Source organism: Corticium candelabrum, chromosome 8 (genome assembly GCF_963422355.1).
Source record: "Corticium candelabrum chromosome 8, ooCorCand1.1, whole genome shotgun sequence".
NCBI classification, from domain to species: Eukaryota; Metazoa; Porifera; class Homoscleromorpha; order Homosclerophorida; family Plakinidae; genus Corticium; species Corticium candelabrum.
Window position 1 is genome coordinate 8,347,906 of NC_085092.1, and position 27,473 is coordinate 8,375,378.

At 41.8% G+C, this 27,473-nt stretch overlaps 3 protein-coding genes across 3 annotated transcripts; all 3 read right to left on the reverse strand.

Annotated features, from left to right (window-relative positions):
• Positions 1-9,621: 9,621 nt before the first annotated feature.
• Positions 9,622-14,307, reverse strand: LOC134183040 (uncharacterized protein K02A2.6-like). The gene has a single exon (XM_062650488.1). The coding sequence runs from the start codon at positions 14,045-14,047 to the stop codon at positions 9,887-9,889; it is 4,161 nt and encodes a 1,386-aa protein (XP_062506472.1). The 5' UTR covers positions 14,048-14,307; the 3' UTR covers positions 9,622-9,886.
• Positions 14,308-14,664: 357 nt separating this feature from the next.
• LOC134183123 (uncharacterized) lies at positions 14,665-24,289 on the reverse strand. Its single transcript, XM_062650590.1, has 8 exons — positions 23,904-24,289; positions 23,474-23,833; positions 22,449-23,354; positions 22,245-22,376; positions 21,243-21,368; positions 18,040-20,370; positions 17,634-17,951; positions 14,665-15,200 (listed from the first exon to the last, which is right to left on the reverse strand). Exons 2-8 carry the CDS (start codon positions 23,682-23,684, stop codon positions 14,830-14,832), a joined length of 4,395 nt encoding a protein of 1,464 aa, XP_062506574.1. The 5' UTR covers positions 23,685-23,833; positions 23,904-24,289; the 3' UTR covers positions 14,665-14,829.
• A 25-nt stretch (positions 24,290-24,314) lies between these two features.
• On the reverse strand, positions 24,315-25,100 carry LOC134183126 (ataxin-8-like). Its single transcript, XM_062650591.1, has 2 exons — positions 24,678-25,100; positions 24,315-24,338 (listed from the first exon to the last, which is right to left on the reverse strand). The coding sequence occupies exons 1-2, from the start codon at positions 24,918-24,920 to the stop codon at positions 24,321-24,323; spliced, it is 261 nt and encodes an 86-aa protein (XP_062506575.1). The 5' UTR covers positions 24,921-25,100; the 3' UTR covers positions 24,315-24,320.
• Between the last annotated feature and the right edge of the window lie 2,373 nt (positions 25,101-27,473).

Sequence of the window (27,473 nt, forward strand, 5' to 3'; positions counted from 1 at the left end):
ACGAAGCCATCAAGATAGTCTATCAAGATGTCTTACTCTGTATAGGCTATCAACATAAACTAGTTGTGTGGTATCCGTAGGCGCCTCAAGTTCATGAGTAACATGTCCAACAGAAATTTCAGACCGTCTACTGAGTCCTAGCTAGACAATAGGTATTTGTTGAAATCCTAGCTGTCATGGAAGTAAACATGCAAACTTCCTAGTAGTTTAGATTACGTATATAGGCCTGGTATAGGTAGTTGTCGTTTTGGGATCGTGATCAAGGCAATTGAAATGTACAGTCTAGGTATGCACTCAGTTCTGTTGTAACGACAGTGGTATGGTATTTACTGACATAGAAATTGATATCAGCAAACATTGACTATCAACAGTGTTAGATGCAGCACAGTGTAGTAAAGGATTGATTGTAGTATGGGATGTGTGAATAGTTGACTGTAGGTGGCATTCAACTCCTGAAGGTGTTTCTTGGTCATCAAGTACACACAATCCCTAGCTACAATACAAAAAGATGGGGTGACGAAACTTCATGAAGCATTTTCTTCGTGGTTTGGTCACTTGCACGAATCGTTCTTAAACTCATCTGTAGTCGGACACGGAAACGACTTTTTAAGGTAGGTCCTATCATGAAATGTGATCGTGGGGAGGAGAAATTTTGAGATTTGTGTGTACACATATATATATATACCAAAAAGCTCGATGGAGACCCATATAGGACCACGCCCATTTCTGTTGTGCGACCCGGATTAGAAGCCTCGCTACGCTCGGCAATTAATCTCATGATTCAGTTTCCGATGTGATTTGATCAACGGCCAGCAACAGCTGTGTGATGTGCTGTGAACACACACACACACACACACACACACACACACACACACACACACACACACACACACACACACACACACACACACACACACACACACACACCTCGAATCGAGCATGTTGAGGTTGTTGAGCTTGCGGCGGCGGCGGCTGCTGCTGCTGCTGCTGCTGCTGCTGACGTCCTTGCCTTTGCCTCAACTGTGGTTGCTGCATAATCGTGTAGCTGTGAACTTACTCTTGCAGCTGCAAAAGAGTACAAATGCACTCACAAAGCACTTTTTACCTCCGCCATAATAAATTTTAAAATTCTTCTATCATAGAATTTCACTATTGGACGTCCCAGATAAAACAAATCTTGTTGCCTGGGTAAAGACAACAAAATTCTCTGTGCCCCAATGTGCATCCCACATTCGGTAGACATCCACTATGCTACAACAACAGGTGAGAGAGAAGTAAATCTAAAGTGGCTCTGATCATATCATCAAGAAATCTACGCGAGGATTGACAACATCAAAATAGAACCTGACATACAGTAGGTCAAGCCAAGACATATTGTGGTAATTTTATCAAGTCTGTTCACAGAGTTCGGAATTATAGTGCTGTTTAGTGATTATAGTAAAGGCAAAGTGATGGAGGTAAATGGAAGAAATCACAGTGTGATCAAGACTAACCAAAGTCAGTGGTTTAGTTCATACCGTAACTGTGCCAGTCTTACAAAGTCTGTAACAGTATACAATATCCGTTACCTCTAATGAGCACTACATGTACCACCAAGCAGCGACACACTATCAGATTAGTTGTAATACTGTTTGTTACTTTCGTACCACAGAGTCTTATTACTAGCTGTGATTTGAAGCATTTAGTAACATGTTGCTGCATTTTAGGGTGACAGTCTGGTTGCATCCCAACATATTAGACTCAGAATCAGAGAAGCTAATCACAAACAATACCTAAAAGAGATCGTTCTAAGTTGCTGATGTGTGAAGCTATAGCAGATTAAAAGAAACGTGTCCAGGATCCAAACAAGTATAGCTGTGCTGTCGTCTCTATTATTAGCACAGCTATCAGAGATGGAATCACAAATGAGAATACCAACATGTGCTTTAAAAAGAGCACTGCTGTAAGTAACGACTGTGTGATCTCATCAGGAATGGCACAAATTAGCATTTGAACAACTAAACAACAAAGACTATTACAATGTAAGTATTTGGTCTTTTACTGAATCAATTATTCATATTATTCATATGTCAACATCATAAAGTATTTACCATTACGCCAACCTAAATCAGTGAGCGCTTTCACACACATTGTGACAATACTAACTTGGGTTAGGATAACTCGAGTAGAGTTATGATAACTCTACTCCAACCAACTTACACGTAGAACACGGATAATTAGATGCAGAAGACCTAGAGTAGAGCGAATACATCCGTTGCTTGAAGTTACTGCTTGAGAATAGGAAAGCAGTAATGCCCAAAGCAGAACAAGGAGAAGCTATTTGTACATTGGTGTGATTGACTCTAGGGCGTTTTTTGCATACATTAGAGCATGTCTTTGCTTAACATTAGCAAGTTTTAACCGGTCTAACCCTACTCTGAGCCAAGGTAAGTTTAACCCTCACTTAACCCCAGTCTTAACCAGGGTTAACTTGGGTTTACTAAACTCGCGTTCACACGACTGGGGTAATTGGAGTCTAATCCAAAGTTAACCCGATTAAACTCAAGTTAACCCTGTGTGTGAAAGCGCCCACTGGCTGCAAAGCTGGTGGACTGAAATGCAGCTTTTCTCCAACTCTGGAAACAACCTTCATTCTGAAGTATTATAGGCAACATTGCAATGTGACAAGTTTTAGACTCTTGTCGCAAAACATTCTAGAGAACTCTGGCCTAGAAATTTGACAGAAAACTACTTTTGTGACTAGACAACACAAGTGCACCTCACATGCATCAAGCACCAAGAGATTTTCTATTAGCAGCTGTAAATTGAAGCATCCAATATTCTTCTTGGATACGCTGAAGCCAGATTATGTCAAGGTGACAAGTAGTCAAACAATATGTGAAGCTCTCAATGAAAACAATGAAGAAAGCCTATTGTCAGAACAACATAAACTGCTGTTGTTTCTGATAGCATCCACATCATCTGCTACATCTGAGACTTTCTCTGCCTTGGAACACGTAAAACTGTATCTACAAAGTAGTTTGACCCAAGAGTGACCAAAAACTGCCTAATAGTGCATGCGCATGTATACAGAAATTGCAGACAATCTAGATTTACGAAGCATTGCCCAAATAGCCCTGTCTCTAAAGGAAGGGGAGACTATCCTCAAAACTGTCTCGTTGGGGACAACACAGGCGTGAAGGGCTTAACACTTGTCTGTGTGTGTGTGTGTGTGTGTGTGTGTGTGTGTGTGTGTGTGTGTGTGTGTGTGTGTGTGTGTGTGTGTGTGTGTGTGTGTGTGTGTGTGTGTGTGTGTGTGTCTAAAGCATAATTTCTCCATATCAAAAATAGGAGGGGGTCCTTTCATGAAGTGCCCCAACTTGAGAGTTGCACTGCTGTAAATTTTAACACAAACACAAACGTAGCGTGACCACAATCTGTAAGTACCACACATAGTCACACAGTCAAGTTGACAACCTCGTGTTTATGAGTAGGTCACCTGATCCAATATATCAGTACACCATGTACAGTAGACTAATCAGTTTTCTCTCCTGTGCAGTGTCTGCAGTCCTCAGTAGTAAACTCTCCCATTGTAATGCTTTACTATCGCTTATTTGGGCGCGTTCGATTCGGTTCAGTGCTCTCACCAGTTTAGTTTGCGTACTGAATGCACCACCTCCAAGAGTAAGTTTGCTGCTCCCATTTCAGTTCGCTCCTCCCATTCCCCTCCTCCTATAATTATTGAGTGTGCGCGTAAACAAGACGGATAACGAAAGTCTAGGCTTCTGCCTCTGAACTGGCGGCCGTCTGATGCATACAGCGACTCACTTTTTACGACTCCAGTATCTGGTAAGGTATCTGGAAGAGAACCGGCCGATGTAGGGCAATTTCCGCACTTACCCATTTTCGTCAGCATCTCCCCTTCTGTTCAGAGCTGGTGCTGGTGTTGTAGCTACAACTGAGATACACATAGCTGCCGAGTCGAAAAAAAGCACTAGGCTCCGCCTTTGCACTCCGATTGGACATCAACTAACTGAGTGCGCGAACCAGTGCGCCCAATCGAAAGCACTCAAAGTTTCCCTCTAGATAACTAGAGTGTAGCCAAACCCCTCCCATTCGATTTCACTCAACGTTACACTTTAGCTAGATTAGACAAGAGCAACAGGCTACCTCAACAACTCCTTCTAATTCGCCTGACGTGCGAAGCTGTAGCAGATCAAGTCCAGTGTCTGAACGGCTGTAGCTCAAGAGTACTGTACGTCGCTTTTTTCGTCTGATTACGCAGGTAGCCACCAATCACACACGGGAACGTCATCACGTGCCATAAAGGCCCGGCTGTAGATATAATGACGTCTCCGTACTCTGTACAATTGCAACCGACTTGACCTTCCATTCGTACTCTACTTGTTTCCTTTCAATGCTGGCATCCTGTCCCAATGTAAGCTGTACGTATTTGCCAACCTCTCTGTGAGAGAGGACTTCCTCGAGCTCTCCAAGAGACTCTAGGAGAGCGGAATTCGAAGTTTTACCGTGTATGCACTGCCAGGCTCCAAATGTTCCCGAATTCGTACACGAGCTTCCTGATCGTATTGTTCACGTAGCCTAGCACAGTAATAGAGCGGCGCCTAGTGCATCCCTATACTCCAAGCTACCTAGACTGCTGATCAAAGTTGAACTCAGGATCGAGCTCGCTCTGTGAATGAATCTTATTCCATGCAGCTACAGGAACGAAATATAAACAGTGAATGTATACAATCGGGTAAGATATATATATATATATATATATATATATATATATATATATATATATATATATATATATATATACTTATATATATATATATATACTTATATATATATAAACCTGAACAACAGCAGTCAACGCCTACACAACAACTAACAACTGCTACACAGTTGCTCCCTATAGTATGCCAATGAACAATGTACTTCACAAATATACTGACCTGTGCTGTGAATAACACTTAAATCAAGTTTATGCTCGTGTCCAACCTCATGCTTGCCACTTGCTAAGGCAGATGATGAAAGTAAGTAAATAATTATTGGTACACCCAATAACAACACCAAACAAACTGCTCCTATAACAAACAACAAGAAAGACATTAGGCTTGCTTCAATACACAAATGCAATTAAAGCATTAAGCACTCACCTAATGTTCTCTGATTAAACTTAATTAATGGAGAGGTGTCATAAGCGAATTTAAGATATTAAGATAGTCTATGTCTTACTCTGTATAGACTACCATATTCGCCTGTAATAACGCCCTGGGCGTATAGAAAAGAAACGCTTTTTTTCTGGGCATATACTAGAGCATGGGCGTTATTTTGGTCCCAGGCGTATACATGGTTACATGCAATATGCTGTCGTTTGGCCAGTCATCGTCTAAACACTTGAAGACAGAAATACCACAAATGCTTGCTATTATCCATTTGCAAGATCAAAGGTACTGGTATCCGTGCATCATCAGCACAGACACACAGAAAACTAGACAATACACACGCAAACCGGAGTAGTCGGCTTGAAGCCTGTCAAAGCATCAGGATCGCTAATTGCAACGAAGAATAGTAAGCACTTTCATGCAATACAGACACCGGCCAGCTGATCAAACGCACACAGACGGAAACGAACATTCCATGGACCCTATTTTGTTTTGTCTGCATATGCGTACCGTGGGCATCTAGTGGGCCATGGGCATATACTTGGACACGAGCGTTTTTTTCGGGCTGAAAGTTCTGACCAGCGACACATGGGCGTATATACGGGCATGGGCGTTATTTCGGTATGGCGTCATTACAGGCGAATATGGTATCAACATACATTAATCTCATGATTCGGTTTCCGATTTAATTTGATCAATGGCCAGTGGCAGCTGTGTGACATGCCATGCACACACACACACACATACACACACACACACACACACACACACACACACACACACACACACACACACACACACACAACAAACACGCACCTTCTTGTTTCGAGCATGTTGAGGTTGTTGGGCTTGCGGCTGCTGCTCCTGCTGCTGCTGATGTCCTTTTAACCTTTGCCTCACCAGTGGTTGCTGCATAATCGTGCAGTTGTAAACTTACTCTTGCAGCTGCAACAGAGTACAAGTTAGTGCACTCACAAAGCACTTACCTCCGCCATAATAAACAAATTAAAATTTCTCTATCATAGAATTTCACTATTGGACATCACAGATAAAGCAAATCTTGTTCCCTGGGTAAATATAACAAATTTTCTCTGTGGCCCAATGTGCATGCCACATTCGGCAGAGATCCACTATGCTACAACAACAGGTGAGAGAGAAGTAAATCTAACGTGGCTCTCATCATATCATCAAGAAATGTACGCAAGGATTGACAATCTCAAAAAAGAACTGGACATCCAGTAAGTCAAGCCAAGACCACTTGTGGTAATTCTATAAAATCTGTCCACAGAGCTCGGAATTATAGTGCTGTTTAGTGATTATAGTGAAGGTAAAGTGATGGAGGTAAATGGAAGAAATCACAGTGCGATCAAGACTAACCAAAGTCTGTAACAGTATACAATGTCCGTTACCTCTAATGAGCACTATATATACCACCAGGCAGTGACACGCTATCAGATTAGTTGTAATACTGTTTGTTACTTTCGTACCACAAAGTTTTATTACTAGCTGTGATTTGAAGCATGTTGCTGCATTTTAGGGTGACAGTCTGGTTGCATCCCCACATATTAGACTCAGAATCAGAGAAGCTAATCACAAACAATACCTAAAAGAGATCATTCTAAGTTGTTGATGTGTGAAGCTATAGCAGATTAAAAGAAACGTGTCCAGGATCCAAACAAGTATAGCTGTGCTGTCGTCTCTATTATTAGCACAGCTATCAGAGATGGAATCGCAAATGAGAATACCAACATGTGCTTTAAAAAGAGCGCTGCTGTAAGTAACCGCTGTGTGCTCTCGTCAGGAATGGCACAAATTAGCATTCGAACAACTAAACGACAAAGACTATTACAATGTAAGTATTTGGTCTTTTACTGAATCGATTATTCATATTACTGATATGTCAGCATCATAAAGTATTTACCATTACACCAACCTCTAAATCAGTGGCTGCGAAGATGAGGGGCTGAAATGCAGCGTTCCCCAACTCTGAAAACAACCTTCATTCTGAAGTATTATAGGCAGCATACCATGTAAGTGAAATGTGACAAGTACACTCTTGTCGCCAAACATTCTAGACATGTTGCTATGCAATTAAAGAAAGCTACTTTCATGACTAGAACACAAGTGCACCTCACATGCATCAAGCACCAAGGGATTTTCTATTAGCAGCTGTATTTTAAAGCATTCAATATTCTTCTTGGAGACGCTGAAGCCAGATTTCGTCAAAAAAAAGTGCTGAATCCCCTCTTACACATCAAATCTCAATTGCTGGATACAGCAAACAGGAGAGAGTATGAGAGCAAATGAAAAAGATTCCGTAGATCCTCCTACAATAATGACCTACTTGCTGATCACTTTCATTCTCAGCCAAAGCTGATGCATGATATACACTGCATAAGGCTTTCCCATAACTACCTAAGGTGACAAGTATTCAAACAATATGTGAAGCTCTCAATAAAGACAACGACAAAGACTATTGTCAAAACGGCATAAACTCCTCTGTCGTTTTCTGGCAGTGTCCATATCATCTGCTCCATCTGAGACTTTCTCTGCCTTGGAACACATATTATTAAAATCTGTATCTACAAAGTAGCTTCACCCAAGAGTGACTAAACAACTGCCTATTTTGCATGTATACTATAAATTGCAGACAATCTTTACAAGCCAAGCCAATGCCCAAAGTTCTGTTTCACCTGAAGGGTGAATCTGATGTAAGAAGAAGACATTTTGGTTGCTGTTAGATGCCAAGTTTTGTTGAAGTTTGTGGCCACGGGCTATAATTGGATAGTGTTCTAAAACATGATAAAGGTGACTAACTGTAAAAATATGCATTGCTAGTGTAAAGTTTAATTCCACATACCACGATATCACAAGCGCTTGCACGTGTGTGTGTGTGTGTGTGTGTGTGTGTGTGTGTGTGTGTGTGTGTGTGTGTGTGTGTGTGTGTGTGTGTGTGTGTGTACGTATAATTTTCCATATTAAATATTCATGTATGTATTCCCGGGGGGAAGTGGGGATCCTTTAACCATGAAGGCCCCCCCCCAATTGGGAGTCATTCCGCCACTGTTGCAAATGTCGACATAAACGCAAACCACAACCTATAAGTACCACACACTGTACATGCCACAGTCAAGTTGGCGACCCCGTGTTAATTTAAAAAGGAGGTCACGTGATTCACTGGCGTAGTTCTTTCTCTCAAGTACTGTACAGTGTCTGCAGCAGTCACCACCTCCAGTGCGGTAAACTCTTACATTTGACGGCATCTACTAGTTGTAATGCCTTACTATCGCATGACAAAGTTTCCCTACAGAGTCTCCCTCTTTTTGACTTAATTAATTAATTAATTAAAATTAGACTACAGCCCGGTTCACAGTACGCGTCCTGCAAGCGTCCTGGACGCTGACAAGGACGCTCACACGAGCGTCAGCGAAGACGCTGGCGCTGTACCATTCACAGTATTGCGTCTGACGAGCGTCCATCGCACAAAGAACACACTACGACAGTGGTCTGGCGTTGCAAAGTAACCACGTGTGTACAATGTACTCGCGACAGACATGGACGACTTTTGTTGCGCTGCTGCGCTGTAGTCTCGATCAAGCGTTTTCTTTCATCCTTATGTCCTTGTACTCCTTTGACTGAACTTGCCAAACGCAGGAAAAACCACGCACACACTCAATGAAAACTTCCATCGACGAATCAATGATCGATGCCATGTGAACGTCCAGTGACTGACTTTGGATTGGTTGAAACGGAGCACGTGATGTCATCGGATGTTGGGTCACTTCCGGCTACAACTCTATGCGAGCGTCGTGCGAGCGTCGCAGACGCTGACATGTTCACAGTGTAATGAAGCTGACGCTCGCTCATCGTCAGCATCCAGGACGCTTGCGCCAGCTTCGTACTGTAAACCGAGCCTACTAGACACGAACAACAACAGGATACCTCAAAGATCCTCCTAATTCGCCTGACGTGCGAAGCTGTAGAAGATCAAATTCAGTGCCCGAACAGCTGGCGGCTCAAGGACAGTCTCCCGTAGCCAAACCCCTCCCCTTCTTGATATCTACCGGCGGGAAGATATCAAAAAGGGGAGGATGGCGCGTCTACTTGCCGGAAACGTTAGGACGTGCTTTGAAAGGCCCGGCTGTGGATGCCACCTAACTAAGGATTTTTTTACATTCTGTAGTCCGAACAATCCCAATCCATACAATGTATTTGATACAATCAGCTGTTATTTCTTAATATAGATTTATGGTATTACAGGTAAGACCAACAATACCTAATTAGTGCAATTGCACAACTGCAAAAGGCAACTTTACATCCCAGTAGATTATTTTTAAGTCGCCTCAAACCCTTCACGAAATATGAGAGAGGAAATTGAGTGGAGCCGGCCAGCTGTTGCCATGCTAACTTGTTATCATTATAATCTCTGTTCCAGGAAGCAAGGTGTTGTGTTCTTGAGACAATAGGAATTTCGAAATATGTATACTCTAATACAAAGCACACTAAGAACTACAAACGTCGTATCAACTCAACTCGCACTCTGTCTCTTACTCTATGTAGCACCGTTTATATACCTGTTAGTTAGACGTTCTAGAAACATCTAGAGAGCTAAGGTAACTACCTAGTACCGGAACTAACTGGTTATAGCTACTACGTGTCAATGTTCCGGAAGTTTCCAGAACACCTCCCCCTTTAGTCTTGAACTCGATCTTATGAAGGTGGACAAGACGTCAGCAATTCCAAACCTTCTTTGGTTTACGAATCCTTGTAGATCGTCGAGGGTTGCCCGGTCCATATTGAGGTGCGCTTGGTTGACATTCCTGGCTGTTGGTTTCAACATCTGGTTGAAGGGTTGGTGAAGGCACGTGTATAAGATCCCCTGGGTCTGTACCTGGATCTGTGTCTTCTTCTACACCATAGCGTGGTCTCAGCTGTTCGATGTGCCGCCACCAGATTGGCCCTCGTGGGTGTACTTTCACGTTCACGCTTCGTGAGCCGTGCACTCGAATTACTGTAGCTGGAACCCATCTTGGATCGCTGGTGCGACGTGGTCCACAGTAGAGAGCGTAGCACGGTCTACCCACTTGATAGTAATTATTGTTAACCTTGTGAACAGCGTTCTGGAACTCCTTCGCCTGTGACTTCGTGGCTTCCCTAGCCTGACGACCTTGTGCCTCATGAGCAGGTGATGGCACCAATGTGTCGATTTTGGCTCTGATCAACCTGTTGTTGAGCAGCTCACTGGGAGAGTAGCCACTTGGTAATGGTGATCGCCGGTATTGCATAAGGAACTCCTGGAGAGCTTCCCTGGGTGGTTTACTGGACTTCTTGAGGGAATTTTTGAACGTTTGTACTAGCCTCTCAGCGGCACCGTTGGTGGCTGGGTGATATGGTGCGCCAGTCAAATGAACAATCCCTCTCTCTTGGCACCAAGTCTTGAATTCTTGTGACGTGAAGCTAGTAGCATTGTCAGACACAAGAGCATGAGGATATCCAAAATGTGCGAAATCTTCCTCAAGTAATCGTGTTGTTGACTTGGTAGAAGTTGAGCTGGTGGGGTGAATACACGGGTACTTGGAATATGAATCCACAACGACAAGCCAATTGTGTCCCATAAAATCAATGGCATGATCAACGTGTACTCTACTCCACGGCTTTTCCGGTAACATCAACGGGTGATTTGCTGCTTTTGCAGGCTTGTTCTGGTGTTCGGCACAAGCTGTGCACCGATGGCAAGTGTCTTGAATATCGGCATCGATTCTTGGCCAATAGACTGCTGTCCGAGCAAGTTGCTTCATTCGTTGCATACCAAAATGTCCTTCGTGTAGGATTTTTAGCACTTCCGGTTGTAGACTTCGCGGTATCACTACGCGATTTCCATACATTAGGCATCCGTTGATAGTGGTCAGTGAGTTTTCCTTTGTCTTGAAATCCTTGAGTAAGTCTGAAACTTGTTTTGGCCACCCTTCTCTAACGTATCTCAAAACTTCGGTTATGACTGGATCCTTGGCGGTCTCCTTTCGAAGTTTGTTCTGGTCGCCGGAATTGATCTGAGTGCTGATAGTGTTGATGAGACATACCGTGTCGATGTCACTATCGCTTTCCTTTCTGTCAAAGTTGGGGTCGGATTCTGCCGGTAGGCGACTCAGGGCATCCGCATTGCCATGCTTTGACGTTTCACGATACTCGATTGTGTAGTCGTATTGACTGAGCATAAGAGCCCATCTTGCTAATCGATTGGCAGCAATGACTGGTGTTGCTTTGTGAGGACCAAACATAGCAAGAAGAGGTCTGTGGTCTGTCACGAGAATGAAGTGTCTTCCATAAAGAAATTGATGAAACTTGTGTAGAGCGAAAATGATGGACAAAGCTTCTTTCTGAATTTGTGAGTACTTCTTCTGTGCTGAGGAAAGAGTTTTGGACGCGTTGGCGATTGGTCGCTCGCTCCCATCTGGATATCGATGAAACAACACAGCACCAATTCCAACATCTGACGCGTCACAAGAAATACCGATAGGACAGGATGGGTTGAAATGAGCCAGAACCGTGTCCGTGTTCAGCATTGCCTTCAGGTCATTGAATGCTGTTTGTTCTGTAGTAGTCCATTTCCATCGAACGTCCTTCCTAGTGAGTCGTGTCAAAGGTTCTGCTGCCGTCGCTAGATTAGGCAGAAACTTGCGGTAGAATTGAATCGATCCGAGAAATGACTTTAGTGTGGCAACGTCTTTTGGTGGCGGCATCTGCATTACCGCGTCCACCTTTGGTCCCTTGGCAAGGCCTTGTAGCGAAAGCGTATGGCCTAAGTATGTGATTCGCGACTGAGCAAAAGCACATTTTTCAAGTCTGCATCTGAGTCCCTTGTCATTGAGTCTTTTGAGTAGCCCTCGGAGATTGTGCAAGTGATCTTCTGCATTTCTCCCGCTGACGAGTATGTCGTCCAGATATACTGCTACTCCTGAGAGATCACTGGTGAGCTGTTCCATGATCTCCTGAAAATATCCTGGTGCAGAACTGATACCGTAGGGTAGGCGTTTTTGCAAGAGCACTCCTTTGTGCGTGCTGAGAGCAAGTCGTTTTTGACTTTCTGGACCAAGTGGAATTTGGTTGTAGGCATCGGCTAAGTCAATCTTTGAGAAATAGTAACCACCGCCCAATCTGTGCATGAGATCTTCAGGAAGCGGCAGCGGGTGCCGATGTGTCTCCAGCTGCGGATTTACTGTTACAGAGTAATCTCCACACACTCTGATGCTTCCTTGCGGGTGACTAGCTGATGGTGACTTCCTTACTGGAACGACTGGTGTTCCGTAATCATTAAACTGCACACGTTTCCATAAGCCCCTGTCAATACCCTTGTTGTAGGCTAGAGACAGGTCGTCCAGTAGTGCAAATGGCACTGTGCGCGGTTTGCAGAAAACTGGTTTGGCGTCTGACTTGAATTTCACCTCCAACTGAAAGTCTTTGAGGCATCCAAGCTCGTTTTTCCAAAGATCAGGAAACTCTTGTGTGAGTTGCTGACATGCTTTTTGGAGAGATGTGTGATCTGAGACTGTACACACAGATGTGTTCTGTGCGGTCTCGCAAATGAGGCTGTCTAGTATGCTGATATCGCAATCCAATAATGTTTGCAGTCCAATGAGATTGAGGTTCAATTTCGTAACTGTAAATTCCAGTTGTTTTTTGAGAACCTCCTTGTCTTCCCCTGTCAGTAGAGAAGATTCTACGCATGTAGTACCCAGAATTGGTATGTTGTGTCCTGATGCTGAACGATATTCTTCTGTAGTCGGTTGGATTGGTGGCTTACCAATCGCTTTCCATCGTGCCAAAGATATAAAGTTCATTCTGGCACCGGTGTCTACCAGGTATGAGTGTTGCTTCCCGTTCTGAGAGATTTGTATTTGCAACTGAGGAATATCCTGGCTGCGTACCGTATTGACTGAAGTGATGCATCTTACTTTCTTGGTCTGTTTGCTTCGACAGGCAGCTTCGATGTGTCCCTTCTTTTTGCAGAAATGGCACTCTGCATCCCTGTGACGACACTTGTCTCTAGGGTGATCCTTCTTTCCACAACTAGCACATGGCTTGTGGTCTGTTGAAGTGGAAAGCGCCTGTTTTGAGTGTGGCTTAGGCGTCGATAGTCGAGATTTGCTGGTGATTTTGTGAACAGGAACGTTATCCGGTTTGGCATACACTTGAGCTTTCGCGGTCTTGGCTGCTTCCTCTACTTCCGTTGCGATCTGAACCACATTCTGAAACGTGAGATCCTCCTCCTTAGTTTTGAAGGCAGCTTTTAGCACAGCTTCATTGTTAATTGCACACAAGAAACAACTGCGCATAGCTTCATCTAGGGGGTCTTTTATTGATGGGAAATCGCAAGTTGTAGCCATCTGACGTACTCTGGCAGCGAGTTCGTGAGGGGTTTCTCCTGGTTTTCGTTTGATCTCGCTCCAGAAGCGAAAACGTTCTCTCACCACAAATCGTTTGGGATCAAAATGTTGGGACATGAACTCCTGTATTTGGTTCATAGACAGTTTATTGGCTGACGTAGGTGGAGTCAGTTGTGATGCATAATTGTCAATTAGTTTGAAGACGTCACTGGATTGATTGGTTAGAAAGACCAATGCTAGCTTTTCCTCTGGTAAAGAGTTTGCCTCAGTGAAAGTCTGAAACCTTGACCAATAGTCTCTCCATAGTTCGGACGTTGAGTCAAACGGTTGAAACTTCTGATCAGGACGATGTACAGTGGAGTGGCTTTTTTTGAGTTGACGTTCCAGAATGTCAATCTGCCGCATGTGTATCTCTCGTTGTTGTTCCATTTCCTCCTTGTGCTGCTGTTGCGTCAAGCGGATTTGTTCCTGAAGAACTGAAACGAGTTGCTGTATCTCTGCAGACATTGTTTTCCTCGTCGCCAGCAAAATCCTGTTGTGTTCTTGAGACAATAGGAATTTCGAAATATGTATACTCTAATACAAAGCACACTAAGAACTACAAACGTCGTATCAACTCAACTCGCACTCTGTCTCTTACTCTATGTAGCACCGTTTATATACCTGTTAGTTAGACGTTCTAGAAACATCTAGAGAGCTAAGGTAACTACCTAGTACCGGAACTAACTGGTTATAGCTACTACGTGTCAATGTTCCGGAAGTTTCCAGAACACAAGGAACAAAGAATAACGTCATGACTTCATTACCAACAGGTTGCTACACTCAACAAAGAGTTTGGTTTGATCATATCAGTTTGTTAATTAATTCTACACTCTACTCTGGTCGAGTGAAGAGTGACCTCTAAGTTAATTAACATTCGGTTTTAGACAGATAATGGGTAGAAAAATACATGTCTGTAATACAGTAGAAATCTATTGTGAGTGCAACATGAATGCATGTTTTAATGGATCTGATAAAGTTACTTGTGTACAGTAATTTCAGTGATTGTCTCTTTACTAAAATGCAATGTACATCGTGTAAGTGCAGTAAGCAATCATAAAACACATTATAAACAATCAGAACACATTCTCAATACCTGATGTGTTTTCATATCTGTATATAACACGTTGGATATCTCTATACTGACTATTGACATCAAATCATACATGTAGATAACTTGGTTTATGTGGTTAAAAGCAACAGATCAAAAGTCCAATTTAATTAACTAATGTCTGCAAACTAACACTTCATTAATTGTGTTCTTCAATGTACTCTAGCAGGTCTATACCAAATATAGAACTTGCTTCAGCTCTCTTTTCCATGGCCAGAAATGTTTTCACAATCAAACGACAGCTAGCTTGTTGGTCCAGACAATTGTTCCAGTGTTCCAGCATCGCACGAGCCTGGTCAAACAGCCTTTGGTGTTCACGTTCAATATTTCTGATTATGTGTAAAGTGAACATGTCTGGATGAAGAAAAGCAGCAAATTCTGTCCAGTACGTAGCAACCTTCCGAGCAACAGCGATGAGGAGCTTCCTACTCAGTTTGCATTCAGCTACCTGTTCCAAGTTCATTCCCACAGCATCAGACTTCAGCTGAGATGCTGTAGTTGCTGCAAAACCTGAAACGAAATACGTCAATGGCAAACAACACAAATTGTGTAACACTTTCTAACCAATTGAACTTTGTCATGTTTGTAAACCTCGATCTACTGATGTCTAAAATTATTTCTAGTAGGTTTCACTACACATGCAGCTGCCTCACAGGTTCAGTGCAAGATTAAATACAGTGTGAATCAAAATCATCAAATCACAACAAAGTGCACACTGCTTCAGTTGCAAAATATAAAAACTTACTTACTAATGTTACTCTTTACCAAGCTTTAATAACACATAAAACTAAATCACTGGCAATTAGTAAACAAATTTCTAATCAATGAAACTATATCATCTATATGAAACTGTATTGATATCTTAAATTATTTTTATTTGCATTTGCAAACAAGATGCAACGTCAGCAGTTCAAGAAAGTATTACTAACATATTCAGTAAATATAAAAGGAAACTAAAATCATAAATAATGTGTGAAAGATGTCTTCTTCGTTCTTTTATTGCAATATACAGGATATTCACCTCAGACACTTACTAAATATTTTGTAAAGATCATACAATGATTATTATTATTATAAGTCTTTCATGTACAATAGCATTCTGGTTTCCATTCAAGTGTTTCAAATAAGTTTGAATACTGTATTTTCCCTGAAATAATCCTTCACCTGAATTCCCTCTCCCAAATAATTTCCCTATTCTAATACATCTCTGCAGGCGACCATCCTGATACAGGTCTCATGTTCAAATTTCAGTAAAGATGTGTTATCATTGCAATGCGTGTGGCAGTTCTATAAAACCACAAGGCTGTTCCTGATCAGGTCTTGGTAAGAGGTGATACAAAGTGCACAATTTAAGTTAGCCTGCACAAAACTATAAATTCAGTTGACAAGTTGTCTATTTCTAAAAGTCTAAGTCAATAGTAACATTCCCAACACAACACACAATCATGAGGATGTAACCAGCAATACATTGTCTTGATTAGAAAGTTGGACCATTATTTAAAATATTAGCAAAAGTTAAAATTACAGAGACACACCTATTTTGTCTATACCCACACCCACTCAGTTATTGTGAAGTGTAAATAAAGAATTTCTGAGCAAACAGTCTTACATAACTGATATAAGAAACAGTCAGTTACATAATGATAAACTGATTAATGACAGATTATGTAGGCCGAAAACATTTGAGTTTTGCCAATTTTCCCTAGCTCAGTCTCCTGCCCTTAGAAGGCCGGTATACACTCACACTGTTGACTAAATTACTCTGTTCTAATTGAGCATATAATGCCTCAATTCAACTCCTGATACAAGCAAGACAGACACTTTGTAAGTTCGGTGCGGCTCTTCACTCCAACATTTGTTAGAAGACACCATGCACTTTCTATTTATATAAGCCCAATTTCATTTCAAAAATTTGCAGGCTACACAAATTTATTCATAAATGTTGTAACCCTGTATATAATGGCTCTGTGGAGATCAAAGGCTCTAGAGCCTGCTCTATACTTTCAATTCTAGCCTGTATTAGTCTCAGACAGAGTCTGCACATAGCTACAAAATTCTAGAGTTACACAATTTGATTGCCATTATAGTGCCTTAAGTAGGTATACTGCACTAAAAATGCTAGCCGTGTGCATCCAACTACAGTATTTGTACAGTTTGGATAACATGGGTACCGCGCGTACTACTGCAGTTTTCCAGCAAAAACAAACTGAGTAGTGCACTGGATTACTAAGAAGGACACTGGTTTGCAACTGCCTTCATTCAGACTCTAATCAGAAGACACCATCAAGTCCACCAACAGTACATTGCCATCTGTGTCTGGTCGGTCAGCTAATGTAACAAGGTCGACGTTGCTTGTTTGGTGGAAGGCAAAAAATTGTATTTTTCTCAAGTGTCAAGTTAAAAGATCTATTATCGTATTGCAGCAAGATACCAAACATTGAAATATTCAATGATGATATGCCTTAGATAGACAGACGACTTTGCTAATTACACTAATACAGCTACCCATGCCTCTGTTGCAATGGCATATTATTGAGTTTTGTAGGACCCTAATTAAGCTTTTTGCATGTGCTGGATTTTTGCAGTGGGTTTGCTTTCCCTCAAAATTGCAGAGCACACAGCATGGTGATTGAGTGTGTACTAAACTGTATATAGTTCATGCTCGTTGACTTTATCAAAGCTCGCTCAAACAGATTACGCTCAAGATGAAGCAGAATGCACTAAACATGGGGCAGTATATCACACCCTGCTTACAACCCAGCTGGAATGCCATATTAGAAGACAAAACTCAGTCATCACGTGGAGAAATTTCTTTCTAAAACTTTGCAATGCTTTTGCTGTTACCATAAAATACTAGCAACAAGTTGCAGCCTTAGTTTGTTGTAACTATGAGCTGAAAGTTGAATGTACATTATATTCTCTCATTTTCAAATATTTACTTACCCCTAATAGCTTTCACCAAGTCATCTCCAAATAGATAAGATGCCTGCTGTCTCATGCCCATTTCCAATAATGGTAAAACTAGCAAGCGACATGTTGCTGCTTTGCCCATATTATCAGTCCACGTATACAGCGCTGCACGAGCCCTCTCAAATGGCGTTGAATTCGCATCATTTATGGCTTTAATTTTTGCAATAGAAAACAATGCTGGTGCTAGACGTGCTACAAACTCCTGCCACTCGTGAGCAACTTCACCAGCAACTTTGACTAACTGATGCGCATTCAATGTGTCATCAGGATTAGAGAGAGCAGTCTTAGTATCTGAAATAAAGAAAAGATGTTTCAATACCATACGAACATGTAACTACAGTAGCAGAAAATTACAAATTCTTCAAACAGTCACACTCACCTGAGACTTCCGTTGAGTCACTAAACCAGATATCCAGAATAGGAAACTGGTCTAGTGGCACATAATCATACTTCCGGTTCACCAAACACTCTTGCAGCGGATATTTATCAGTGCACACAAGAGAGTCATCATCTATTGATTTGGCATCTTCAGCATCAGTTGGAGGAGGCTTAACACATACAGTAAACTGGAAGCCATCCAATCCTCGTTTCTTGGCTTCATTGAGCTGATGAATGAGAAAGTGACGAATGATGCTACATTGATGTTTCAGATCATCACGAGAAAACTCTTGATGTAGAGAATATACTGTAGCAATAATGTAACGCCGTTCATGGTAAACCAGTTCCAGATCAAGATCATCATCCACACAAAAGACAGCATGACCTCTTTTTAGTATGGGACAAGGGTTGGCATATTCAGTGGCACAACGAGATACCAAGCGAAAGTAGATCGGCTCGGGAATCGCCTCGGGAATCGCCTCAAACCCTTCAGGACGAAATATGAGAGAGGGAGGAAATTGAGTGGAGCCGGCCAGCTGTTGCCATGCCAACTTGTTATCATATCTCTGTTCCAGCAAGCAAGGAACAAAGAATGACTGTCCAGCCTTCAGAACAGCCTTCAGCATCTCCGGTGATGTGATCATAGGACAGATGACGTTGAATAGATGCAGCAGGTACAGGATGGACTCAAACTGACTTTCCTTGACACCTTTCTGCAGCAGCAGATAGTGAGCCAATGGCCATGACATCATTCCTTCTTTCTTCAATTTATGCAGATCTTCCCAAAGTTCTGGTGGCACGTTGCTCGTATGAACGGTAACAAAAACGTTGAGAACATCACCCAGCCACTGCCGATCAGTGAAGACCTTCTTCTTTAACTCACTCACATCAGAATAAAACGCAATTGTGCTCAAACTTGATAAATACTGCAGTGCCAATCGACATTCTCTTCGTGTCATAATGTCACAAAATTTTCGTGCCAACGCACACACTTCTTCGATGTCCAGTATTTTGCCTTCGTTGTCATCCAGTTGAGACACCCTGCTCAACAATTTATCGAGAACTGCCCAAGTCAAAGGAATAGCATCTCGTTGACTCCACAGTGACCGCACCATTGCTACAAATATCTCCTTCACCTTCGTTAGCACCGGATCCGGACTGCCAGTGCCTGATCGTGTGTTGTCAACACGGAAAGTCAGTTTTTTGGGGTTTTCCTCCGCCAACACCATGTGACCACCAAAGTCATTCTTCTGTACAATGTCTTGCAATATTTCTTCTTGTTCATCTAAGAATTTTGGATCCATGTCCTTTGTTTTGTCTTGTCTTGTTGACATTGCAAATGTAACTGGTGCTTGATCAATGAAGCCCTGACCAAGAAAAGGACCACAACCCACTACTGGGTGTGCCATCTTGATGGCATTCATGTGGTAAGCTAACAGCTCACGTCTCGATGTAGGGCCAAAACGTGGCATGACCAACTGCTCGCTTCCTTGTCCTGGTCGGAAGAAACATTGAGGTATGGGATCTGCAAGACTCTTTGTTCCATCCATCACTATCATGTAAGCGGTTGCACTGTGCTGACTGTTGTCTGCCATTAATGCTGCGTGTGTCATCAAAAACTGCTCTTGACCACCGCGATCACACACTGTGATCAACACCATCTTTTTACTATTTTCTAATGCAGCCTTGTCACGACGCAGTTCCTCTGCTAACTTTGCTTGCTCCTCGGTTAATTCTTTAGAAAACAACAAATCGCGTAGTGGCTTCCTCAAGTTCGTAGCGTTGCCTTCTTTACTAGTTCCTCCTCTGGCTGTTGGTAAACCTACTGTGTTGATACTACTTAATGACTGTTGTTCCACTTCTTGGCTTGCCTGTCTAATAGCTACCTCTACATCGTCATCTTGTGTCACTTGTTCTGTCTTGTATGTTGTCTCAATTGGTTGTTTCACTTCCTCTGCCTTGCTTGTTGTCTCAATTGGTTGTTTCACTCGCTCCATCTTGTTTGTTGTTTCACTGTGTTGTTGGCTTTCAACAGATGCAAGAAAGCCTCTGACAAGAACTTGATCAATGATCTCTTCTTTCTCTTTTGGTTTCAGTTCCTTCCAGTTTGTGTTTCGACCGCCTCCCGTTCTCATCACTTTCACGTTTGCCCCTACCATGCTTTCCCTCTTCTCTATAAATGGCTGATCTAGAAAAGCATCTCCCAATGTCGTCTTGCCTGCATCTTCTTCACCAAGCATGTCAATGTTCCCTCGCATTATTGACAACTTCCCCTTCTTCACAGCAACTTCATAATCAGCCTTAACAGTTGGACCGAGACGATCAATAGCACCTGCAAATACACAGCAATGAAAGTACTGATCTAATATACTGACTGCAAAACAGCTACTCAGTATATTTGTGAAGTACATTGCTGATTGGCATACTAGGGAACAACTTTAGGGTTAGCAATGCGAATTCATCTTGCTTGATTAAGGGCGGGCGGCGCATCTCCATTACCGCCTAAACATGTTTTTCAAGCTTATGATTAATTTAGCACGTCTCAGCTAGCATTAAACCTGTTTAAATGTGAACCTAAACAGCTTTCACTAAAATTAGTAAACATGATTCAGAAGTAGTTTAGCTCAAGTGGTTTATGTTTAACAGTTAGGGTTATGGGTTAGGGTTACGGTTAGGGTTAGAGTCAGAGTTAGGGTTGCACAAAGATGAACCCTAGTTTTGGTAGGGCCTTGCATTGTTTTTCTTTTTCTCTGGGCAATACTTGCAAAAGACAACATCGGGCAGTTTCAGAAACAGTATAAGATGTTGCAGAGAGCAAAGAGAGCGATTTATTTGACATATCAAACCACCAATGTCCCATCTTTCACTACTGCTGTAAACTCCAACACATCGTCTGATGCTTTCACCCGTGCATCTTCCAACACAGCGGTAGAAAGAACTCTGGCGAAGAATGAAGTCCCGGATAATAATGTTGAGATTTCGGATTTAATATGTAATAAGTAGAGACACTTCCTAACTATAAATGTTTAGATTCTAGAAAAGCATTAAACCATTTTAATCCAGGGAGCACTATACATGGTTGTGTAAATTTGCCTGAACAAAGAACAGACAAACTAGCTAGTTATAGATATAGAATTTTGCATACATTTGTGATGTTGTGTGTTTGCAATAGAAGTATATATTTTGTGGTTGTTATGTACTGACATGTCGTCTTGCCTGCATCTTCTTCACCAAGCATGTCAATGTTCCCTCGCATTATTGACAACTTCCCCTTCTTCACAGCAACTTCATAATCAGCCTTAACAGTTGGACCGAGACGATCAATAGCACCTGCAAATACACAGCAATGAAAGTACTGATCTAATATACTGACTGCAAAACAGCTACTATGTCAGTACATAACAACCACAAAATACATACTTCTATTGCAAACACACAACATCACAAATGTATGCAAAATTCTATATCTATAACTAGCTAGTTTGTCTGTTCTTTGTTCAGGCAAATTTACACAACCATGTATAGTGCTCCCTGGATTAAAATGGTTTAATGCTTTTCTAGAATCTAAACATTTATAGTTAGGAAGTGTCTCTACTTATTACATATTAAATCCGAAATCTCAACATTATTATCCGGGACTTCATTCTTCGCCAGAGTTCTTTCTACCGCTGTGTTGGAAGATGCACAGGTGAAAGCATCAGACGATGTGTTGGAGTTTACAGCAATAGTGAAAGATGGGACATTGGTGGTTTGATATGTCAAATAAATCGCTCTCTTTGCTCTCTGCAACATCTTATACTGTTTCTGAAACTGCCCGATGTTGTCTTTTGCAAGTATTGCCCAGAGAAAAAGAAAAACAATGCAAGCCCCTACCAAAATTAGGGTTCATCTTCGTGCAACCCTAACTCTGACTCTAACCCTAACCGTAACCCTAACCCATAACCCTAACTGTTAGACATAAACCACTTGAGCTAAACTACTTCTGAATCATGTTTACTAATTTTAGTGAAAGCTGTTTAGGTTCACATTTAAACAGGTTTAATGCTAGCTGAGACGTGCTAAATTAATCATAAGCTTGAAAAACATGTTTAGGCGGTAATGGAGATGCGCCGCCCGCCCTTAATCAAGCAAGATGAATTCGCATTGCTAACCCTAAAGTTGTTCCCTAGTATGCCAATCAACAATGTACTTCACAAATATACTGACCTGTGCTGTGAATAACACTTGAATCAAGTTTATGGTCTTGCCCAACCTCATGCTTGCCACTTGCTAAGACAGATGATGAAAGTAAGTAAATAATTATTGGTACACCCAATAACAACACCAAACAAACTGCTCCTATAACAAACAACAAGAAATACATTAGGCTTGCTTCAATACACAAATGCAATCAAAGTATTACGCATTCACCTAATGTTCTCTGATTAAACTTAATTAATGGAGAGGTGCCATTAGCGAATTTGATTGGAAAAATTCCAGTTGGAGTAACATGTATTGTAGAGGGTGGCAAATCACCTATCTTCACCTTAATAGAGACATTTCTTGCTGAATTTGCATACAATGTCTTGGCTATCATTTGACCAAATTGATCTCTAGCCTCTCTCTTACTAACTGTCTCCACAAGTCGCAATCCAGCTCTGGTTGAGAGATATAGCAACATCCATGTGCTATTTCTTTTCCAAGAAACTAACTGTACCTCAGAATGATCAGCTGGCAGTTGCCGAGCTATGTTCCTTTGAAATGCATCTTCGTCAATGTACTTTTTATCAATATTCAGAATTAGAGTAGCAGTGATGTTTTCATCAATGCAGACAATTGATGCATTATAAACAACTTGAGACGGCGAGATCTTCTGATCATGATCTGTGTCAGTCAAGTACTTCATATGAATGAGTATGTCAACATCTAGTATACCAATGACCACAGACACACAAGATGAGTCAACAAAAAACACCACTGATTGAGAGATGTTGCATGTTCTAAAGTCAAATTCCTCGCAATCATGACAAACTTTCCATGCACCATCTGGCAAATTATTGTAGTTTGCAAGTAGTAAACAACAAAACTTAATGAATCCCAAATTGCCTTTCCAAGGAAGAACTTCTGTCAGCAACCAGTAAGTATCTTCAACTGTCCACTTTGTCCTCAAACTCATCATTTTCTTTGAATCATTGTAATCAATAAGTTTGTTAGAACGTAGTCGATCTACTCCTATGTGATCTTCAAAGATGATGCTTTTAGACAGTTGAAGCCCTTTGTATACAATAAGATCCCAACATGTTTCATAAGGAAGATCTCTGTTTACATAAGCATGAGCTAAAGCATAACACAAACAAAACCAATAAATACTAATAATCATGTAAATACTAGTAAATAGATTGAGTTACTATCATCCTTTTATAACTACTGACTGGCACAATTAGTCAAAGACAAACCTTCTGACTTGGAGATGTTGCACTTTTGAAAATCAAATTCCTCACAAGCATCACAAACTTCCCATCCAACTCTCGGCAATTTGTGCTTTCCTCGTAGTAAACAACAAAACACAATGAATCCTGGATTGCCTGTCCAAGGCAGAAGTTTTGTCAACAACCAACGAGTATTGTCCACTGTCCAGCTTGCCCTCATTTCATCTATTTCGTCCATATACCAGTTGTTGAGAAGTTTGGAAGAACGTAGTGAATCTATTCCTATGTGTTCTTCAAAGTCAATGCTGTTAGATAGCTCAAAACTTCTGTCTTGAACATAATCCCAACAAGTTCCACGAGAAGGATCTCTTTTTTCAAATGCAATAACTATAACACATGCCATCGTAGATAAATCAAACTGTCAACTATGCATTAAAAACTTGAAAGAATTGCTTACCCCATTGTATCACAAATAGAACTGCTACAGCTGCACAATACACTCGTCCAACAGAACTGTTGACACAATAAGTAACCAGTAGAGACAGTAAAATAAATCCAATTAAGAGCAGAACTTGAATGGATGAAGGAAGGCTTGCTTCCCATTTTATTAAATATTGTAAGCCAGTAACAAAGCCAATGGAGCCACCAAGTATTTTAACTGGTTCAAGAACAGTCTTCACATAGCTTAACCACTCTGCTGATCTCTAAAACAATACAACCACAACACCTTCATTAAGTCTGGTTTTCTACATGTGCCATTCACCTAAACAGCACAGTGTAGCACAGCACAGTGTAGCACAGAACAGTGTAGCACAAGCATGTCTTCAATACTTTACACTGCAATATTGTAGCAACAAGTTGATGTTGATGGTGTTCACATTTGGTGACATTTCTGCAACAGTGAAGGAGATTCTATACTAAACGAAGCCATCAAGATAGTCTATCAAGACGTCTTACTCTCTATAGGCTACCAACATAAATTAATTAATCTCATGATTCAGTTTCCGATGTGATTTGATCAATGGCCAGCAACAGCTGTGTGACATGCCGTGAACACACACACACACACACACACACACACACACACACACACACACACACACACACACACACACACACACACACACACACACACACACACACACACACACACACACACACACACACACACACACACACACACACACACACACACACACACACACACACACACACACACACACACACACACCTCGTCTCGAGCATGTTGAGCTTGTGGCTGCTGCTGCTGCTGCTGAGCTTGTGGCTGCTGCTGCTGCTGCTGCTGCTGTTGAGCTTGTGGCTGCTGCTGCTGTTGAGCTTGTGGCTGCTGCTGCTGTTGAGCTTGTGGCTGCTGCTGTTGAGCTTGTGGCTGCTGCTGCTGCTGCTGTTGAGCTTGTGGCTGCTGCTGCTGCTGCTGTCGTCCTTGCCTTTGCCTCAACTGTGGCCGATGCATAATCGTGTAGCTGTGAACTTACTCTTGCAGCTGCAAAAGAGTACAAGTGCACTCACAAAGCACTTTTACCTCCGCCATAATAAATTTTAAAATTCTTCTATCATAGAATTTCACTATTGGACATCCCAGATAAAACAAATCTTGTTCCCTGGGTAAAGATAACAAATTTTCTCTGTGCCCCAATGTGCATGCCACATTCGGTAGACATCCACTATGCTACAGCAACAGGTGAGAGAGAAGTAAATCTAAAGTGGCTCTGATCACATCATCAAGAAATCTACACGAGGATCGACAACCTTATAATAGAACCTGACATACAGTAGGTCAATCAAGCCAAGACCACTTGTGGTAATTTTATCAAATCTGTCCACAGAGTTCGGAATTATAGTGCTGTTTAGTGATTACAGTGAAGGTAAAGTGATGGAGGTAAATGGAAGAAATTACAGTGCAATCAAGACTAACCAAAGTCAGTGGTTACGTTCATACGGTAACTGTGGCAGTCTACAAAGTCTGTAACAGTATACAATACCGTTACCTCTAATAAGCACTATATGTACCACCAGGCAGCAACACACTATCAGATTAGTTGTAATAATGTTTGTTAATTTCGTACCACAAAGTTTTATTACTAGCTGTGATTTGAAGCATTTAGTAACTTGTTGCTGCATTTTAGGGTGACAGTCTGGTCGCATCCCAACATATTAGACTAAGAATCAGTGAAGCTAATCACAAACAATACCTAAAAGAGATCATTCTAAGTTACTGATGTGTGAAGCTATAGCAGATTAAAAGAAACGTGTCCAAGATCCAAACAAGTATAGCTGTGCTGTCGTCTCTATTATTAGCACAGCTATCAGAGATGGAATCACAAATGAGAATACCAACATGTAATTTAAAAAGAGCCCTGCCCTAAGTAACGGCTGTGTGTTCTCGTCAGGAATGGCAAAAATTAGCATTCAAATGATTAAACGACAAAGACTATTACAATGTAAGTATTTGTCACCAAACATTCTAGAGAACTCTGGCCTAGAAATTTGACATGTTGCTAGCTAGGCAATTAAGGAAAACTACTTTGGTGACTAGACAACACAAGTGCACCCCACATGCATCAAGCACCAAGAAATTTACTATTAGCAGCTGTAGTTTGAAGCACTCAATAGTCTTCTTGGATACACTGAAGCCAGATTATGTCAAGGTGACAAGTAGTCAAAGGATATGTGAAGCTCTCAATGAAAACAATGAAGAAAGCCTGTTGTCAGAACAACATAAACTGCTGTTGTTTCTGATAGCGTCCACATCATCTGCTACATCTGAGACTTTCTCTGGCTTGGAACACATAAAACTGTATCTACAAAGTAGCTTTACCCAAGAGCGACCAAAAACTGCCTAATAGTGCATGCGCATGTATACAAGAAATTGCAGACAATCTAGATTTAAGAGGCATTGCCCAAAAGTCCCTGTCTCTAAAGGTAGGGGAGACTATCCTCAAAACTGGGACGACACAGGCGTGAAGGGCTTAACACTTGTCCATTGTGTGTGTGTGTGTGTGTGTGTGTGTGTGTGTGTGTGTGTGTGTGTGTGTGTGTGTGTGTGTGTGTGTGTGTACGTGTGTCTACAGCATAATTTCTCCATATCAAAAATAGGAGGAGGTCCTTTCATGAAGTGTCCCCACCTTGAGAGTTGCACCACTGTAATGTCAACACAAACACAAACACAAACGTACCGCAACCACAACCTGTAAGTACCACACACAGTCTCACAGTCAAGTTGTCGACCTCGTGTCTATGAGTAGGTCACCTGATCCACTAGATCAGTACTGTACACTGTGTACAGTAGACTAATCAGTTTTCTCTCCTGTACAGTGTCTGCAGTCCTCAGTAGTAAACTCTCCCATTGTAATGCTTTACTATCGCTTTTTTGGGAGCGTTCGATTCGGTTCAGTGCGCTCACCAGTTCAGTTCGCGTACTGATCATGAACGCACCACCTCCAAGAGTAAGTTCGCTCCTCCCATTCCGCTCCTCCTATAAATTTTGAGTGTGCGCCTAAATGACGAGTAACGAAAGTCTAGGCTTCTGCCTCTGAACTGGCGACCGTCTGATGCATACACAGCGACTCACTTTTTACGACTCCAGTATCTGGTAAGGTATCTGGAAGAGAACCGGCCGATGTAGGGCAATTTCCGCACTTACCCGTTTTCGTCAGCATCTCCCCTTCTGTTCAGAGCTGGTGCTCTAGCGGTAGCTACAACTGAGATACACGTAGCTGCCGAGCCGAAAGCAATAAGCTCCGCCTTAGCGTTCATCAAATAACTGAGTGCGATTGGACATCAAATAACTGAGTGCGATTGGACATCAAATAACTGAGTGCGCGAACCAGTGCGCCCAATCGAAAGCACCCAAAGTTTCCCTCTAGATAACTAGAGTGTAGCCAAACCCCTCCCCTTCGATTTCACTCAACGTTACACTTTAGCTAAATTAGACAAGAGCAACAGGCTACCTCAACAGCTCCTTCTAATTCGCCTGACGTGCGAAGGTGTAGCAGATCAAGTCCAG

What these genes read in the sequence shown, in the direction of transcription:
- LOC134183126 (XM_062650591.1), bottom strand. Translation starts at nt 24,920, where the DNA reads ATGCATCGGCCACAGTTGAGGCAAAGGCAAGGACGACAGCAGCAGCAG.
- LOC134183040 (XM_062650488.1), bottom strand. Translation starts at nt 14,047, where the DNA reads ATGTCTGCAGAGATACAGCAACTCGTTTCAGTTCTTCAGGAACAAATC.
- LOC134183123 (XM_062650590.1), bottom strand. Translation starts at nt 23,684, where the DNA reads ATGGACGAAATAGATGAAATGAGGGCAAGCTGGACAGTGGACAATACT. An exon ending in TGACTCAACGGAAGTCTCAG is followed by an intron (nt 17,952 to 18,039) that starts GTGAGTGTGACT and finishes TCTTTATTTCAG; the next exon opens with ATACTAAGACTGCTCTCTCT. An exon ending in CTTGGTGAAAGCTATTAGGG is followed by an intron (nt 15,201 to 17,633) that starts GTAAGTAAATAT and finishes ATTTCGTTTCAG; the next exon opens with GTTTTGCAGCAACTACAGCA.